The sequence below is a fragment of the Mya arenaria genome, chromosome 1 (assembly GCF_026914265.1).
Source record: "Mya arenaria isolate MELC-2E11 chromosome 1, ASM2691426v1".
Lineage (NCBI taxonomy): Eukaryota > Metazoa > Mollusca > Bivalvia > Myida > Myidae > Mya > Mya arenaria.
The window spans coordinates 28,913,692-28,934,354 of NC_069122.1; the positions used below are offsets into that span (position 1 = coordinate 28,913,692).

At 34.8% G+C, this 20,663-nt stretch overlaps 2 protein-coding genes across 2 annotated transcripts; one reads left to right on the top strand and one right to left on the bottom strand.

Annotated features, from left to right (window-relative positions):
• LOC128234099 (uncharacterized) lies at positions 1-14,326 on the bottom strand. Its single transcript, XM_052948145.1, has 2 exons — positions 14,224-14,326; positions 1-4,760 (listed from the first exon to the last, which is right to left on the bottom strand). The coding sequence occupies exon 2, from the start codon at positions 4,688-4,690 to the stop codon at positions 2,498-2,500; it is 2,193 nt and encodes a 730-aa protein (XP_052804105.1). The 5' UTR covers positions 4,691-4,760; positions 14,224-14,326; the 3' UTR covers positions 1-2,497.
• Positions 14,327-15,670: 1,344 nt separating this feature from the next.
• On the top strand, positions 15,671-18,167 carry LOC128226061 (M-phase inducer phosphatase-like). Its single transcript, XM_052935962.1, has 5 exons — positions 15,671-15,681; positions 16,396-16,540; positions 16,798-17,324; positions 17,583-17,700; positions 18,006-18,167. Exons 1-5 carry the CDS (start codon positions 15,671-15,673, stop codon positions 18,165-18,167), a joined length of 963 nt encoding a protein of 320 aa, XP_052791922.1.
• Positions 18,168-20,663: the final 2,496 nt, after the last annotated feature.

Here is a 20,663-nt window from a genome sequence, read left to right on the forward strand (position 1 = left end):
TCCGTAGAGGTTTATCAGTGACATAAGCGTCATGTCTTACTGTTTCAAACAGCTGGGTGTCATTTAAAAATGACATAATGTAGTTACATGCTTTTATTCTGTGTTTTAACCTGAATGAATATCAATCAATCCATCTTTCTTACACTCTAGCAATTTATTATCCTCGATAAATGAACACAATAATAAGGCCAGTCACACACGACCATATCTCCCGCCGAGTAAAGAACAGTATCAACTTCGCCTTGCGACAAGGAATAACATTGAAAATGAACATGGGCAATAACTAAAACAAGAGCACCGCGAAACGGAGCATTATACGCCCGAAGAAGATTCGGCTTGAGGTCTTTAATAAACATTTAGGTTATGCTAGTATACTGCTTACTAGGTGTAAAGTGTTTACAACAAAGGCTTAAACTTCCAATATTGAAACTTTTATGATACTAAAGTTAGCAGTGCCTGGCCTGGACATGAAATTGCTAACGTCCCCCCATGGTGATTCTAGTGTTTGAGGTATGGACCTGGAAATTGCGCGCGACACATCCTTTTAATGTAGTGATGATTTGTATAAAGTTATTTGAAAATCGCTTTATTAGTTACCAAGTTATGGCCCGGACACGGAATTGCTAACGCCCCCCAGTGAAATTAGCCTTTAAGGTACGGACCTGGAAAGCATGCTTGACAAATCCTTTTAATGTAGAGATGATTTGTATAAAGTTATTTGAAAATTGCTTTAGTAGTAACCCAGTTATGGCCTGGACAAGGAATTGCTAACGTCCCCCCCCCCGGTGATTCTAGTGTTTGAGGTATGGACCTGGAAATTGCGCGCGTCACATCCTTTTAATGTAATGATGCTTTGTATAAGTTATTTGAAAATGACTTAATTAGTGACCAAGTTGTGGCCCGGACACGGATTTGCTAACGCACCCCCATGATGATTCTAGTCTTTGGGGTATGGACCTGGAAATTGCGCGCGACACATCCTTTTAATGTAGTGATGCTTTGTATAAAGTTATTTGAAAATGACTTTATTAGTGACCAAGTTGTGGCCCGGACACGGATTTGCTAACGCACCCCCATGGTGATTCTATTCTTTGGGGTATGGACCTGGAAATTGCGCGCGACACATCCTTTTAATGTAGTGATGATTTGTATAAAGTTATTTGAAAATCGCTTTATTAGTTACCAAGTTATAGCCGGACAAGGAATTGCTAACGGACGGACAGACGGACAGACAGACGGACAGACGATGGAGGCCATAACATAATACGACCCCTCGGGCGTATAAAAATGCACCTAGAGGGTCCCTGTGCACTGCACTTCTCCTCAATGAGAAATATCTGTATATGAAGTTTGAGGTCAAACCCTTTGAGACATCTCAAGTTATGCTCCGAACCAAAAATAAATATAACAATTAACAAATGGAAATTATTAAAAACACTGCACCCAGAGTTATTTTTCCTGTGCATTGCACTTATCCTTATTGAGATCTATCTGTATGTGATCGATATCTTGAAGACTTTTCAACTTATGCTCCGGACAAAAAAAAAATAAAAAAGGAATATTAACAATGGGTAACAACTAGTAAAAATATTGCACCCAGAGTTATGGTTACTGTGCACTGCACTTCTCATCAATGAGAAATATTTGAAGTTTGAAGTCAATCATACTTTTCAAGTTATGCTCCGGACAAAAAATAAGTGTGAACATTAACAAAGGGCAATGATTTAAAAACTGCACCAAGGGTTCCTATACACTGCACATCTCCTCAATGAGGTATAATGTATAATTATGAAGTTTGAAATGTATGCACTCAACAACAGACACAGACATCAACTGCATTTGAGCCCAACTGTTGTAGGAGGCTTCTTTAGGCTTAACGTGTTGATGACCAGTATAACAACATTTTAAATTAAAAAGCACAAAGTACTCCTTTTTCAGTAACAATTAGATATTATCTTGACATTAATATACATTTTCATGGAATGTATGTTTATAATTGATCAATTTCATATAAAACATTTATTCATTAATTTAGCCGTATGCTTTTTAAACCCTTATATTATTTCTCTTAGTCTTATAAATGGCTGTTTTAGATGAATAAAATAACAATAAAATACAAACTACTAATATCCAACGAAGTTACTAAAGTGCAAAAAATGTTGGCTAGAAAGGTAATAGAAAAAATAAATAAATAAGAACAAAATAAAATACATGATTCTTAAAATATAAGTACAGATGTATACAGAAAAGGTTTACAAAAATAATGCGGCCAAATTAAGTATTTAGATTAACTTCATAGACAAATTGACATGAACAAATGAGCAATGCTTCATATATCCATTGCAACATGTAAATTCCAGTAAATATGTGTGTCCGTGTAATCGAGCATTAATGAAAACAAAACAACTATCATGTAACACGTTTTCTCAGTCAACCCTTAAATGACATATGTTTAGGCAGCACAATTGGTCATAAAGCAATATACAGAGTATAAGTCTCAGTCCTCTGGAAGAAGAAACTGAACTGCTGGTTTCAAGTTATCAAACATAGCTTCGTCAACGACGACGGCGCAGCTTGCTCTCACTTCCACAAACGGCGGCGGTTTATGATCAATCACGTCATACTGTCCAGCATTTGTATACCGAACTTCCCTGAACAAATTTCCCACCCCCAACTTTTGTTCCAATTGCCAAAAAGAGGTATTGATGCTTGCTAACGATTTGACATCTTCGACTCTGTCAATCTTGACCGTCTCGTTGGTTTCTGACTTGTTCGACAGCAAATAAGGTGTTCCATTTGTGACCAATGAAACTTCTCCAGATGAAAAGGTGTACTGAATACAAGGAGACAGCAAGTCTTCAAACTCCTTGTTAAAAATCATGAAACTTTCATCACTTTCATGAATTCTTGTGTCCGTGAAAGAAAACCCCTCCGTCTTCCAAATAAGTTCAGGTTCCACACTTAAGTTTTTGGAATTTATTCTCACTTTCTGGCCTTTTTTGTTTGTTTTATGAAGGCAAATTGTGTCAATCTTGTACATGATACTTGTATCTTTGTCAAAGGTCAAATACACAATAATTGTATCATGATTGTCACTGTATCTTGCATTCATACATCTAACCTCACTGTCTGGCAACGCGAGCATTGGTACTCCTTCATTCAGCTTCTTATACTCCATTGTAGCAAGATCAAACGTATAACAGATTAGTGTCGCAGTCATTTTCCCATTGTTTTCTTCTTGGCGTATATTGATCCCTTCTTCTTCACTCTCATCACTCTCCATAAATGGGTCCACAATGATTTCAGCTAATATCAAGATAAACAATTCATTATCTGGACCCAACACCGCTGAGAATGCCCTTCCTAAAACTGTTGAGTTGTCCTCAAGTTCATAAAATATATCATTAGAGAAATCAATTCTATTCCATTTCTTTGTTTGTACAGAAAATATGGTCAAATCTTCGAGTTCAGCTCCCTTCTCTGCCAGTGCAATATATCTTCCGTTTGTTTCAAATTCAAGTGGTTCCCCCTCAGACAATGCTTCCGTCCATGAATAATATTCGTCAAAGTTTTTGAAGCCATTTGCGTTATACTGTTCATCTGATACATTATACATGTAGTAAACTTCTGACAAATCTGCCACATAGTGCCACACCTGTGTTTTAGCATTAAATACCAGAATGTCATACTGACTATCTTCACATGTTGCATAATGATCCTCTTCCATGCTGTTTTCTGTTAATCGTGTGTCTGTTCTCTTTGATAAAGTAAACAAAGCAACAGTTGTGGAACCTTTATCGTCAGCAGGTATATTTTTCCCTACATTTGCACCTTCCTTTCTCTCTTTTGTATCATTTGAAACTTGGTTTGTTTCATCTTTCTTTCCACTATGCTTTCCTGTATTCTTCTTCAAATCTTCTAAACTATCGTTGCAAACTTTAACAAACCTCTCGATTTTGTCTTGTTCTGCTTTGTCAATCCAAGTGTTTGATAATCTATCAATAAGTTTCTGAAATTCATCCAGCTTCTCATTTTCTACCTTGATTGAAGGACACTTGTGTAACCCTTGGACTTTGCGCTGCTCAATAAAATCCAATACAATTTCTAGTCTGTCAGATGCGTCATCTTTATCATTACCAGCAACTAGCCACTTTGCAAGAAATGAAATAAAATCAAGATATCCACAATATTTTGTACAGCCATTCTCGGCCAAGATCTTCAGTTGGTCACATGTCAAATCAAGTGCGTATTCCTTGAAAACAAGGAGGTCGTGAAACCGTGACGACAGGAATGTCTCGGTATAAGGCAGGAGCTCTATCAATCCAAATTCTAGAGCAAGAAAATGAAATTGAAAGACATTAACAACACTAAGCTCTTTCTTCATGTAATTAACATATTTCTCTAATAGACTGTCGACCATCAAAAATGTGGCTAGATCGATTCCTTTTCGTAAGTTTGATAATTCAAATACTATTTTGTCCGTGCAAATATATTCAACCAACCGCTCAAACGCATCAACATCAGAAATGTCCTTTGTCAAATCGATGTCTTTGGATTTAGTTTCAACAAAGTTTCCACCAAACATAGCATCGAAGTATTTGCTCTGTTTCATCAGAACATCTTTCTCTATCTCGAAGAGTTTGTCTCCAACCTTAATACAAACTTTGCTGGAAGCCATTTTGTATTGCATTCTCCAATCTACTAGAGCTTTAGTTAACACGCTCCCAGCCTATGGAAATGAAGTGCTTTTGAAGAGTCATCTGAAAATAAAAGAAAAACAGTCTGAAAATGGTAATTATTTGACAAAAGTGTGCTCCTTCTCAAAGAATACTCACATGTTCCAAACATGTTCAGCTAATGATGTTCAAAAATAAGGCCACACCAATTTTCAATTTCCTTCATTGGATTTTGGCGAGCAAAGTTTAAATAAAAGTACATGTACAAGATTTCCAATTCATTCAAAAACAGGTGTGGGCGAAGGCAAAACTATTAAACCCTACATAATCTAAACAAAGACGTTTAAAAAATCTCAAATTTATTCTCCTTACTATGTGTAAGATGGCCTAAATCAAACCATACTTCTTTTAACCAGTGCTAAAGCTTTGTTTGTAATACTATATACACACACATATCTATCTACATGGTACAAGTTATTTTTTTACTCTTTTGATACATACATATAGTATATTGTGGTAGGGCTGGTCGTACAAAAGTGAAGTAAATATAAACATGTGTATTCCTTTACGGAAATTATGTCTCACACATATTGGAAAAAATACGAGTTTTAGTTTCTTTGTCAAACATACACCCTATGCGTCACAAAACTGTAGATGATTGAATAAAAGCGTTTTAAGGAGAACATTCATGCACTGATTGATAAGTTATGGCTGCACAATTCCGGGAAAGTGAAAAATATGAAACTACAGACGAAGTTTTCATAAGACTGTCGTCTGAGAGACATAATCTACCGACCAGCAGACCGACCGACATAACGACAGACTGTCCAACCTACAGTCATTTGCAAACCGCTATTTTTCATAAAACAAAAAACAAGAGCGCCAACAATCGCAAAAACACCCATCCTATGTTTAGGACACAAAGTTTGGTGATGCATGTAGGTGGTTGCATGTTAAGCCAAATTTAGAGAGCAGACACTGTTAATTCAGTTATCGCCAAAATCTCGAGATTGCGGAAACGTAGCTGGTTATCGAACCTGATCCAACTAGTATTCCCATACACATTCTTAATAAATGTGGTGATGATTGGACAAAGGCTTCTAAAGATATTGAGCAGACAACATTATGGTCGTCGTCGGCACGAACGTTTGCCCTGGAACAATAATATGTCCCATTCTATGAACGTGCGCATATCGGCATAATAATGAAATGGTTTGTAAAAGGAAAACCCTATTAATAAGGCAGTATTCAAAACATTGGTTGAACAGGAAGTCATTGTTTGCTTAGGAAATCAGCGATTAATTAGAAAGTCGTTGGTTGCTTAGGTGACCTTTGGCTGCTAGGGAGATATTACTAATGAAGTCACTGATTGCTATAAATGAAAGTAGTTGTTAAGGTGGTCATTGGTTGCTACGGAATTCAATGGTAAGTAAGTGGTTGTTAAGGAAGTAAGTGGTTGCTTAGGAAGTAATTGGTTCCTTATGTTTTCACTGGTTGCTAAGGAATTCAACGGTTGCTACGATGTATGGATTTACTAAGAAAGTATATATGTATATTGCTAATGCAATCATAGGCTGTTAAAGGAGTGACTGCTAATGTAGTCCCTAGTTGCTAAAGAAAACAATGGTTTCAATGGTTAAATATTATGTAGTTGTTAAGGAAGCAAGTGGTTAAGGAAGTCATGTTGCTAAGGAAACCATTGGTTATTAAGGTAGTCAATAATCGCTAGGAGACTCATTGGCAGTGAAGGATGTAAATAGTAGCTCAGGAAGTCAATGGCTGCCAAGGAAATCATTGGCTGCTATGGAAGTGAGTTATTGCTAAGAAAGTCATTTGTTGCTAAGGATTAAGGTCATTGATTGATAACTTGAAAAGAAAGTCATATATTGTTAAGCAAATCATTGGTTGCTTTGTAAGTAGGTGGTTAAAAAGAAAGTTGTTTGTTGCTAATGAAGTTATTCTTGCTGAGGAAGCCAATAAATGTTATGGATGCAATTAATAAATTTCCACTACATGAGACTACGCACCAATTATCAAGGGGCTGGGCCTTGCGGTTTCAGAGAAGAAGATTTTTAAAGGTTTTACTGTACAATAATATATAAAACCTGGGATCCTTAGGCCACAGCCAGCCTTGACACAAGGGGCAATATTTGAACAAAATTGGGTAATGAACCACTACATAAGGCTTCATACATACATGTACTAAATATCATCACTATACTATAAGATTTGTCCATGCGGTTTCAGATCAAATTTAAAGAAAATACTTTTTAAGTATATCACAAACCTCAGACCTCTAAGCTACTTTTGACCCGTGGGAAATAATTTGAACACTCGTGGTAAAGGACCACTAATTGAGGTTGCATGCCAAATCTCAAGGGTCTGGATATTGTGGTTACAGAGAAGATTTCAAAAAAAATTACTTTATTTGTATACCCCTAGTGTCCGGTCACTCTTGACCCCCAGGAAATAAGTTGAACACTCTTGGTAAAGGACCACTAAAAGTATATAAACTCAGGGCCTAAGTGATTCAACTCATTTATTTATCACCAAATGAAAGAAAAATTGCAAATTGCCATGGAATTCTTTCAAACCTTTTCTTCAAAACAATATTTATTTTCCTCATCATCTCAAAATGAATTATTAATATCCGAAACAAGTGGCTTAACAGACCTGATTACTAAAAACATTTGACAATTGTATAACTTTCCTCAGGAGTGTTTTAAAAAAAATCTGAGACAAGGTGGACGAGTTCATAGCCTGTTCATCTGTTTTGTGAAATTCACTGAAGAATAATAGTATACTCACACCTATGTTAATCTTACACAGAATATAGTGTCTTTTTAAAATTGTTCCAGAACCCAAGTTGGTGAATTATGACAGAAATGTCTCCTTTCACAAAGGGGCCCCATATTTCAATTTTAGTAACAGTAATCTTGACCCCACAAAATTAAAAATCATTCACAAGCTACTTCTTAACATGAGTTACCTACACACCAAGTTTTATTATTATCCATTTATGCTAATGAAAGTTATTGAGGAGAAATCAATATTATTATTCTTTTAGTAACAGCAGCTTTAACCTTGACCCTACTAACCCCGAAAGCAATCCAACCACATGCCCTCACACTAGCTACCTAAACACAAAGTATCGTCACTGTATATCAAAGCTAACTTATGTTTTTGAATGGAGACCACATGTTTGGGGAGCTAAATATATGTCCTTATAGTATATAAAAACTTTTCCCTCAATGCACACTATTGAATATTTTGACTAATGCTAACTTTAGCCTTTATTACCACAGTGACTTGAGGATAGATGAGCGATTCAGACCCTAATGGGATTCTTTCAATAAGCCTCAATTGTGTGATACACAAATCATCACTGGAAATGCAAAACCCTAGACAAGACAATAGGGTTTAAGGTAAAGTTATGGAAGGGTGCTGCACCTGGTATATTTTTGGAAGCATCCTTCTTACCCTAATTGAGACCATGCCATGGGCACGCTACATAGCCTACATAGAATTAAATACTAGCCTACATTGAATTAAGTACTTAAAACTGTCAAATATTTAAAAAGAAAATGTTGAAAATTACAATATGATAATAAATACATGCACACTTTGCATAATTGGCAATTGAAATCAATTTAACACAATCCTGAACATTTTTTGTCAAATTAATTAATTCCTAGTTCTTGACAGCCAGAGAAATTATGCCCTTTTCAGATTGTGCACCCTGTCACTCATGTGAATCACCCTGTTTTTTTTAAAGGGACTGTACACCAGATTGGCACCAATCTGTAACGAATCTCAGGACAATTATATAATAAAATGTTTTACTCTTTGATATCATAATTGTAAAAAAAAAATGTAAAAAAAATTGAGTCAGAGACCGGGTTCGAACCGGTGTCGCCCAAATTGTGGTCCAGTGTTGTAATCTTTTTTAATGGTAAAATACAAAAAAAAACTGCGAAAAATATATTAATTGTAAACTATGTGGTACTTCAATTAGTAAGTTTCAATGCATTGTACATTTATGTCAGTTTTCGACAATTTTCTCTTTTTTTCGCTATTTCATCATACAGAGTACAGCCCCTTTAAAATGTAGCTAAAATCATAAAACCATTCAATTTGATCACGTCCCAAATCAACTGAAACTGTAATATGTGTGCCTTATTACATATAATATATAAAAATTTCAATAAATGTTCACTGAAGCCTTGGCCTGAATATTATTTTAAAAAAAAACGTACTTTAACAAAAAAAAAACATATTTCAACAAAGAAACATATCTTAACAAGGCATAAAATGTATTAAAACATGAAGGGTATAGGCATGGGCAATTTACTTCAGAGCTAATGTAAGTGTTTGACACTTAGACTTTTAGAAAAGGAGTCAACTCCTTCATTCTAAAATGAAGGAAACTGGCATAAATTTAGAGAGTCCAGAATAAAAATAAGTCTTTTTCAGGTAATTAGCCTATTCATGGTATTCATATATCTGTTTCTGTAGGGCTATAATGTTTATTACACTTACTAGTTTGACATTTGCAAGGTTGTTTACCTCTTAAAATCACAAGGAATATTTTCAAAACACAGTGTGACACTATTAGTAAAGCCTAAAGGCTGTATCATCTTTAATTTGACTGCTTTAAGTATATTTTTAACATACAATGTTCTTGTCAGTGAATTTCTTTGTTAAGAAATACATGTTTCCATACACTTACACTTCAGAACTTAAACAGATTTGACTTCAATAGAATAAATTAAATTTAAATTTAAATTTATTTATTTTAAAATTGATTGCTTTAACATAACTATTCGTGTGTTCAACACTGTTGCTAAAGAAAGCATAGTATATTAATATAATCAACCATAAAGACGAGGTTTAAAAAATGTATGGCACAGTGACTGAATTTAAAAATAGCCCGTTGACTGGTTTCATTCACTTTATAACAATATCATGAGTTATTAACAAGAGGGCAATTATGGCCCTAAAACGCTCACCTCAACAAAGGGCCACAACTCTGTGATAAAGCATTAATAAAAATGTTGCAATTTAATCATATCTTTACTGATGACGATGCCTTGTTTAATATTTGTATTGGGTCATGCAATGAAGCTACCTGTAAAGTTTCATTGAATTTGGCCGGGTAGTTTCTGAGATTTTTTTTAAAGCAAAACAATAAGTTGGTTGTTTTGTTCTTGTTGTTGTTGATAAATCTCAATGCCTTGTTGTATTTTTGTAGAGGGTCATGCAATGAAGCTTCCTGTCAAGTTTCAGTGAATTTGGCCTGGTAGTTTCAGAGGAGATGTTTTTTAAAGAAAAACAGGAAGTTGGCCAGATTGTTGTTGTTGTTGATCAATTGCGACCCCTTGTTGAATTTTTGTAGAGAGTCACCCAAGGAAGCTTCCTGTAAAGTTTCATTAAATTTGGAGAGGTAGTTTCAGAGGAGATGGGTTTTTTTAAAGCAAAACAGGAAGTCAGCCATTTTGTTTTGTTGCTGTTGTTGTTGATCAATCGTGACAACTTGTTGTATTTAAGTAGAGAGTCACCCAAGGAAGCTTCCTGTAAAGTTTCAATGTATTTGGACTGGTCGTTTCAGAGATGTTTTTTAAAGCAAAACAGGAAGTCAGCCATTTGTTGTTGTTGTTGTTAATCAATCGTCACCCCTTGTTGTATTTTTGTAGAGGGTCACACAAGGAAGCTTCCTGTAAAGTTTAATTGAATTTGGACAGGTAGTATTGGAGAATATGATTTTTAAAACCAAAACAGGAAGTTGGCCAGTTTGTTGATGTTGTTGTTGATCAATCGTGACCCCTTGTTGTATTTTTGTAGAAAGTCACCTAAGGAAACTTACCGTAAAGTTTCATTGTATTTGGATGTGTAGTTTCAGAGGAGATGCTTTTTTTTAGCAAAACAGGAAGTCGGCCATTTTGTTGTTTTTGCTTTTTTTTTTTGGTGTTCAATCGTGACCCCTTGTTTTTTTTTGTAGAGATCACCAAAGGAAGCTTCCTGTAAAGTTTCATTGTATTTGGACGTGTAGTTTCAGAGGAGATGCTTTTTAAATCAAAACAGGAAGTCAGCCATTTTGTTGTTGTTGTTGTTGTTGTTGTTGATCAATCGTGACCCCTTGTTGTTTTTTTGTAGAGATCACCAAAGGAAGCTTCCTGTAAAGTTTCATTGTATTTGGACGTGTAGTTTCAGAGGAGATGCTTTTTAAATCAAAACAGGAAGTCAGCCATTTTGTTGTTGTTGTTGTTGATCAATCGTGACCCCTTGTTGTATTTTTCTAGAGATCACCCAAGGAAGCTTCCTGTAAAGTTTCATTGAATTTGGACTGGTAGTTTCAGAGGAGATGCTTTTTAAATCAAAATAGGAAGTCAGCCATTTTGTTGTTGTTGTTGATGTTGTTTATCAATCATGACCCCTTGTTGCATTTTTGTACAGATCAATCAAGGAAGCTTCCTGTAAAGTTTCATTGAATTTGGATTGGTAGTTTCAGATGAGATGCTTTTTAAATCAAAACAGGAAGTCGGCCATTTTGTTGTTGTAATTGTTGTTGTTGTTGTTGAGCAATCGTGACCCCTTATTATATTTTTGTAGAGGGTCACCCAAGGAAGCTTCCTGAAAAGTTTCATTGAATTTGGAGTGGTAGTTTAAGAGGAGATGTTTTTTTAAAGCAAAACAGGAAGTCAGCCATTTTGTTGTTGTTGCTGTTGTTGTTGTTGTTGATCAATCGTGTATTTTTGTAGAGGGTCAACAAGGAAGCTTCCTGTAAAATTTCATTGAATTTAGACTGGCAGTTTCAGAGGAGATGTTTTTTAAAGCAAAACAAGAAGTCGGCCATTTTGTTGTTGTTGTTGATCAATCGTAACCCCCTGTTGTGTTTTTGCAGAGAGTCACCCAAGGAAGCTTCCTGTAGAGTTTCATTGAATTTGGCCAGGTAGTTTCAGAGGAGATGGGTTTTTTAACAATTGTTGACGGACGGACTGACTGACGGACAAAGACCAATAACAATAGCTGACCTTGAGCACTTCGTGCTCTGGTGAGCTAAAAATTCAATTCAATTCATTTTATTCAAGTAAATAAAGGCCACCGGCCCAAAATACACAAAATGTACAAAAAACAACAACATAGTATAGTAGTTGCAACATACGATTTACACATTTATCATTTCTAACAGATGGTATACATAGATTGTTTACTTCAATATTGTATTATCATTTTCAGTAGACATTAAAGAGTAGAAATCATTTAAACTATTACCAGATGAATACCAGTTAAAAAAATATTGTCTACGAATAATATCGAATTTAGGACATTGAAAGAATGCATGACTTTCACAATCAATAACTGTCAAATGTTGATTCAGAGAATAAATGTATATACAAAGTCTCTCATCTTGCGCACCAGTCTGTGATGTTATTTACTCTTTAAAGCGTCTGAATGATAATGTTTCAATGAGTTGTAAAATTAAATATACACTTACGTCATTTCGGATACTTTTACTCTTCATGTAAGATTCGTGCACATAGGATTTTTAAATTTAAGGCTTCTGGTAAAATCCAAGCCAAATTTTAGGAGTCTCTGAACACTGAATAAGCATCACAACTCTTTATCTTTACAAGGTTGATTTTAATATATTTATCAAACCCATCTTGTCTCCATAAGAGAAATTATTTATCATGGCACTTGTGCTTTCCACATACTTTGTACACACGAATAATGACATAAACTTTTAAACTGATATTTGCCAGGCAAACTGATATTATTCAGAAAATGGGTGTACCATGGTGTCTTAACATTTTGTTTCATATATATTCTAAATCTTATATTTTTTTCTTCTTCTTTTTCCAAAATATAAGGGAAGCGCACTGATATTATAAAAGAATATTCAGTCGAAAAAACATCCCCAGACACCATGCCCCCTTAAACCCCTCTATTAAACCAGGACTGCACATCAATTTTGATCATATAAAATACCATACTTTGGTGTATGGGAATGCATTCTAGTCATAACTTTAGTGTAGAGGAATATAAAAATAACATTACACCTTGTGTTGGGAATCAGTTCTAGTTTGACTAACGATAATCAGTTCTATAGAATTAAACAATTATCGATAGAACAATAGGTTTTTGACAAGACCTTAAATGTAGTTCTATTTTTGTGCAATTAATCATTATCCATTACTAAGCTTATGTAGTCCAAATAATTGTACGTTACCGGTTTTTTTTTACGATTTTTGATACGGCAAATCCTTCACATACAAATTGTTTAGAATCAAAAGTGGGTAGTTATTCTGATTGGGATTCTGGGTTAAAGCATTTAGCATCTAAAAAATATCATAAAAACAAGAAATATTACCAGATTACGTTATTTTATATCAGTTCCATACATAAAACTGTCATATCCTAAAAATATTTATGAGTTTGACATGTTTTTTTTCATTTCTTGTTGTCAAAACCTATCGATATATACATGAAGGGCACCTGCAAGGCTTCAGGGCACAGTTTTAAAGCAATCAGAACATTTCAGCCATGGCCGAGTTGTTACGTTTGTGTTTACGAGGTCTATCTCGAAGCCTGTCGGAGGTGGCCGAGTAATTATGATTGGGTCAAGTTGTTCTGCTTGGCATGATTGTTGTCTGTGTCAGTCAACTTTCGTTTTATAGGAAAGGTAAATAATGTGTTTAAATGCATTAAATGCTTGTTTTGTGCAAAATAACTTCTCACTTACATGGTAAAATATGAATATAAACCTTAAAACCATAAATAACTTAGCTTAATACAATTTCAATATTTTTCAAAACACCCCGTTTTTTGCACAAACCTGTTTAGATGTTGGGGATTAGAAGAATCTCGTATAACACGTCTATTATTTTAGACTATATGCTTATGGTATGTGCATTTTTGCAGTTATTTAGTGTTGATGTTGCTTTCGACAATATTGTTAACAATAACAACTAAACACTTTCAAATGTGTAAATGAGCTCAGACAAGAAAATTGGCAGACATTGACCGAACGCAAATAACGAGAGGAAAGATGAAAAACAACTGGCCAGTTGAATGGATGATCAATTATGACCAAAATCAATCAGTTGTCACCAATCAGATTTTGATTATTTCTATCATTAGAACATCACTAACATCACTAATTACGCCTTTTCCAATAGTATCATGATTAACCTTTAAATCCCTAAACTGCTCATTCTCCAGCAACTGTGTTCCCCTCCATTGTCCATTACTACTACTAGAAAAAAGAAATCTGAGTATCTTTTTTTTCTTTATATATTTTTGAGTATAGCAATGGTTGATCCTATAAACATTTTCTAAAATTAAACAGCATAAGAAACCAAACATGTATTCGGCTTTCAGCTCAATGTCTTGTGAAAATGTAACTAGGGTAGGGAAGAAGTATCCGAATGTCCAATCCGAAACCTAGTCTAATTTAGCGAAAAATGATAAAACTAATTGTTAAATTATTTAGTTATAAAAATGTATATCAGTTACTTAAATATGATGTTTTTCTTTAATTACTCACCTCTGTAGTAAGACCCATTTCAAGCAAAGGGTTTAAAACTTAATATTTCACAACAGAAAATCCTGTCATTTTGTTGGACGCAGGCAACATTTTTGTAGCAGGCAACTTTTCTGCATGTTGTGCTAGACTTGCTCCCCTTAGACCGTAGTATTGCATCTGGGACCAATAATGCTACTCCCAGACTGCATATATACTTACATAGTCAAGAAACTGTGCGTGTCAGACATACTACGTCTTTTTTAGAAATCAAGATAAAAATCTTAAACCTATTGTTTTTCTCTGAAAACTGACACATGTTATGAGTGAGTATCCATAACAGTGTAAACTTTACATTTTAGACGTGTATTTCTTCCATATATATATTGTTGGTAGGTCTTAGGATCTGGGATACATACATTAAGGTTTAAGGGTTTAATATATTTTTAGGTCAATACGCGTTCAGAAACTAACGGTGACGTCTTTTAGTCGTCTGATTACCGTACTGCCACCCCCCCCCCTCCTTGTCTGGGATTTGGAATGTACCTGCATGTAATGTACGTGTAGGTCAGTCGCATGGTCCACGTGCAACATAGGTTTGTAGCTGATTGGTGGGTGTGTGAATAAATAACTAAAATTGTTCATAAAAATTAAATGTATCCCTCCAGCTGTACCATTTATAATTAAACAATAATCCTCTACATAGTGTTGCAGCCGTACAAAACATCGCCAACTGCAGTATATAGAAGGAGCAACAACAACGACTAAAAATCATAGTTGTTTTGTACGACTATATAAGATTTGTTAATGTATAAGTTATAGAAAGACGGGTTATTTCAGATTTTTTTCGTTGGAAAATACAAATGCGGTGTAATTGTTTTCCCGATTATGAAAGGATAAAAAGCCAATTACGATTATTTGTTTTGTTACGCGACAGCCAAAATATGTACAAGTGTCAATAGTATGTTTCGAATTCGATCAGTTCTTTACATCTCAAAGTAACACGATTAGATATGTCATATTTAAGAAAACTTAGATCTCTTAAACTTTGTCAGATTTTTATCAAATCTGGTTAGTTTTGTTCGAACATCCTGATAAAATTCATAAACACACAGATGAAATCTATTTAAAAGTAGCCCGCTTGGATGAATTTCGACAATAGTTTACATGTACATTGACATGCACTTTGAGAGGCGATTGGCCAATTAAAAGTCTCAAACTCTTCCGAAATTTTAAGATCATTATCACCACACATATAAAGCATATTGAGTAAACCAACTTTGTCTGTTGATTGCACTTAAGCCTCGTGAGGAAATAATTAAAAGACAGGGATACTGTTCTACTCGATAATTAAGAAATTAGTTAAAATTATTTTCCAGGATAGTATATAACTGATTTCAAAAATAGTGAAAATCAAATATTGTTAAAGCATCAACATCAAAGGTTTCCTACTACAACTTTTGTCATCAATATGCCGCTAAGGTAGGATTCTTTTAAATATTTTAGATTTTTTTATTTAACATTAGTAATGTTTATAAAACTGATTAAACGTGCTGTTCTATTCTTTAACCAGGAAAACTGTAAATTATGAATACTGGATAGTGAAAGTTGTTATGTATCAAGATCTCAATTATAACGATTCGCTGTTGTTGTTGTTGTTGTTGTTGTTTTGTAAATTGAAGCAATATAATTTTCTAAAATAGTAAAAATATCAAACCAATTAGCAAATTAATAAAAGAAGTTTTAAACTAAAATATTTAAAAGCAAAGCATGCTCCATTTTGTACTTGTATTTTACTTTATGTGATTTATTTATCTTTATTCTATATGTTTTACTACAAATAACGTTGGAGTATTTTTTAATAAAAATGTAAATTAGACAATGGCTTGATTCATAGCTTAATCGGCTGGGCATTGAAACTATTTTCATCATTTTAAAATGAGCAAAATATATACCAGGAATGTTAAATTTGTATTTTGATATATACATATAGATATATTTTTAACAAAAACGAGACGAGTTACGTCAATGTGTAAAAGGTGGATGTCAATTTTATACTTTTTTCGATGGCATGCATTTTTACAAGGATTAACACCAAGTTTGATCTAGATCAATTAGATCATTGATGCATATAACTACGTTTGTAATTTAATTACGAAATTTCGTAATCAGTTCCTCATCTTTAAAACAATTCAGATTGAGATTGTTCGATGACGTCATATCCGGATTCGGTGACGACTGCGGGGTTTCCCCTGCTGAACTCGAGGCCATGTTGACGCCTAGAGGAAAGGGGAACAGAATCTGCATGAAAGACGATCATGGACTGAACACGCCTTTGTCGGTAGGTGAATACGGTACTTTATACATGTCACTTTTATACTTTTTTTAATAATATTTTAAATTTGAGGCCATCGGAAGACGCAGGTGTATCCAATATAATATAACTTATTTAAGTTTTATTTTTTTATTTGTAAAACAAAAAAAGTCAACAGCATTTTCCAAAAAAAAAAACAATTCATTAGAATACATAAATTTAAGGTATTTTAAGACAGAGCTGACAGTCTTTTACACAGAACTGACTCCGATTTGCCTTTGTAGATTGAAATTCCCGCAAAACCGTTGATGCGACGACGCGCTGCGTTTGACGTCAGACGCAGCATCTTTTCCGAAAAGCGCATTGCTGACGTAGACCTAACAGAGGATTCACCGATACAAACATTCAAAAAGGCCAAAGATGTTTCGGGCATAACTCCCGAATCCAACGAACGTTTAACAAACGGGATCATCAGCGCGGTCGAAACGCTTGAAATCGGAAATGACATGATCGCTGACGGGTCAAGTAAATACTCACTTCCGACAATGCCCGGAAAGCACAAAGACCTTACGTCCATCTCACCGGAAGTGATGGCTGATGTTATTCGTGGATGCTTCAATGACGTCATTGGTGACGTCACCATTGTGGATTGCCGGTACCCGTACGAGTTCGACGGCGGGCACATCAGAGGGGCTGTAAACATGTACACGAAAGATGAGGTCAACAGCTTGCTTCAGAAACCAGTAGCTGACGATAAGCGTCACGTGCTGATCTTCCACTGTGAATTCTCATCCGAAAGGGGGCCTAAAATGTAAGTTGTCGGTCTAACGTCATGCCAGTTAACTTGACACAACGTAAAATGGTTCTTCCTCATATATGGAATATTGTTTAAGTATATTATATATTTTGATAAGATAGGAAATTATTTAACAAAATCTCCACTGTAAATACTATTCTGGTGCTGGGCCAATATTGGTTGATTTAAACTCTTATCTAAGATTTTTACATCGGCATTGATAAAGACATTCGCGTATTATTAAAAAGAGTATAATTATTTGTACATCCACAGGTACCGGTTTCTTCGCGCGCAAGACAGGATGATGAATAGCAACATGTATCCGAGCCTTAACTTCCCGGAAGTGTACCTACTCCATGGCGGATACAAGGCCTTTTTCAACAATTATCAGGTATGTTGTAAAATAGTCGTAAGCACATTTTTGTGATCATTGGGTGTTGCTTTTTATATAAATATAAGTACATAAATGACAACAAAATCTCTGTTAATATTTATATAATACCTTAAAATAAAGATTAAAAATAGAACAATAGGGAAACAAACAAAAGTGTGTAATATGCGTATAAACATGGTATGCGTTGGTTTTGACAAGGACTCTATTGTGTAATAGTCGTAGAGATTACATCGATATACATTAAGTTATACACGGTTACGCATACATTAAGTGTACACATATTATATTTCTTTTTCTTCCAGGACCTGTGTGATCCAATCAGCTACAAACCCATGTTACATGAGAACCACGCAGCCGACCTACGTCACTTCCGGGTGAAGTCTAAATCCTGGACAGGAGATGACGGCAATCAGAAAACAAGTAGACGCCACCGCAGTCGTCTAGGTCGCCATCTTAGTTTTTGAACGCTTGTTGAACCTTAAGTCACGGCATTTCAGAAATGCGATAAAGAAGTAAACTCCCCATGATGTCATTTCTTCCAGTGACGTTATGATCGTAAATGGCACGATCAGGCCGCGTTATAGCTGCGGAGAAAGGTCACAAAGGCGAAGAGTTTGTATCTAAAAGTACATGAGCTCTTGATTTACTGATGTGAACGGATATACAGTTTAATGTTAAAATTGTTTTAAATTGTTGATTCTTATGACAATGCAAAACGAAGTAATGTCCGTTTGTTGGAGAAATAGGCCAGGGGAAAGTGCAATATTATTTGAACCTGAGACGAGTACGTTACGAAAATGACCGGTAGTTTTATGCCGGACCACACACTTATATGTACATGTGTTGAAATCATGTTGTTGATAAAATTGTAAATACATTTTATATTACAATATAAATAACTAATGTTAAGTGCTACTAATTTATATGAATAAAGAAACTGTTTTATAAAATCTGGTTTATTCACTATTTTCCATTAGTCATTAGTATATATTTACTATGCTACTGCATTATTAAGTATATGATATATGATGATCTTATATGAAAGTTTGTAGGGCGTAGCAAAGCGCAACATTGTATTACCAGCAAACGTGCAATGTACGACCGAAGAGATGCAAGTCAATCAGACGTGCACAACCGTTGCATATAACCAAGAAAAAATGATAGAACCATTTTTCTGTCTAGAAATCACGAGAGGTCAATTTGGGGATTGTCTCCTGCATCACCCAGCCTTCCTGCGACATCCTTGGCGACTGTAATCGTTTGATGATTACATAGGAAATTTGTGATCAAAAGCTGGCTGCAAATAAAATGAACACATTTTACTTCAATATAGCCAGAAATATTGGCGTATCTGGAAGTCAGTTTAAAGACACCCTAGTATTAACAATATACAGGGAAATTACATAATGTCAGTGGATTTTTATTTTACCCCGGTCACCGGTAAAGGTATATTGATAGGTTAAATCCCCAAGAAGCAACTGCAATACATTTGATTCTTCCCTAAACCATCATTGCAGACAAATATACTTTAAAAGTTCCCATGCGAAACATAGCCGATGAAGTTAAAAGCCAAGGATCATTTCCAAATAGTCATAAGCTACCACAAGTAACCCCTATTTTTAAGAAGAAATACCCCTTTAAAATAACTTTTCGGCAGTCAGTATTTTACCAACAATGTCCAAAGTATATGACCGGGTCATAATTGAGCAACTAATAAGTCATTTTGATATATTTTTCATCCTTTCCTGTTAGATATCAGAACAGCATACGGATGTCAAAATCACCAGTTAAGGCTGATTAAAGACTGGAAAAAGTCCTTGACGAGAACAAATATGTAGGTGGATATCTAATGGACCTCTAATGTTCAAAGACATTCGACTGCCTGCCCTATGATCTCATCTAAGTCAAGCTTACTGCATATGTTCTCTTAGCCCCAGCATGTAAACTAATACACATCTATCTTACAAACAGAACACAACGGGTCAAACTTGGTCAGATTACCAGTGAGTGGGACTCCATCCTGAAAGGCGTGCCACAAGAATCAATATTAGGGCCTTTAGTTTTCAACATCTTCCTCGATAGCATCTTCTACTTTATCAATAAGGCAGCCTTGTATAATTATGCAGAGGACACTACTCTTTGTGTATGTGTGATAAAGATCCTGACGTTTTTTTTAAGATCACTCTTGAAGAAGAAAGTAACACTTCGATAAACTGGTTAACTTCCACTGAAATGCAAACAATCCCTGACAAATTTTAAACAATTTCAGTTTTCTCCTAGTCTGTTAATGAAATAAAGCCATGCAATGTACTTAGTCGCGTCATTGCTTGTGCAGAGAAGTCTTATGCGTTGAGGTATAAAAAATATGTGATGCCTTGAATTTTAAAATGTTCAAAAATGCAGCTAAACAATTAAATCCTTCAAAAACTAAGCAATATTTTTGCTATCAATACTAAGCTTATTATCTTAAAACCTTAAATCAAATCAAATTTCAATTACTGTCCTATTGTTTGGCATTTTTGAACCAAGACCAACACAGAATAAAAATAGGAAACATTTAATGCAGAACGCCATAGTTTGTTTTTAATGATTACACATCAAGTTATGAAAATCTTCTCCATATAGTTTAATTGTCAACACCATATATGAGTACGGTAAGATGAATCGCTATTTAAACTTTCAAATGTCTGTACGGTATCTCACCAGAATATGTACAAAACCTTGTTGCATTTTAGACATGTTATTTGAATGTCATATATAAAAAATGTGTATATGTGCATCAATAAGAACAACTAAATATGGGTAAAATTATTTCCGCTTTGAGACCAGTCAGGTATGAACACTCTCAACGGTGTGTTCCCACTTTGCCAACCGATATTTTTTCCTATAGAAATTGTAGGTCCCTAAACTCACAAACAAGACCTAGTGATTGAACTTTCCTCCACAAACACTGTGTGAAG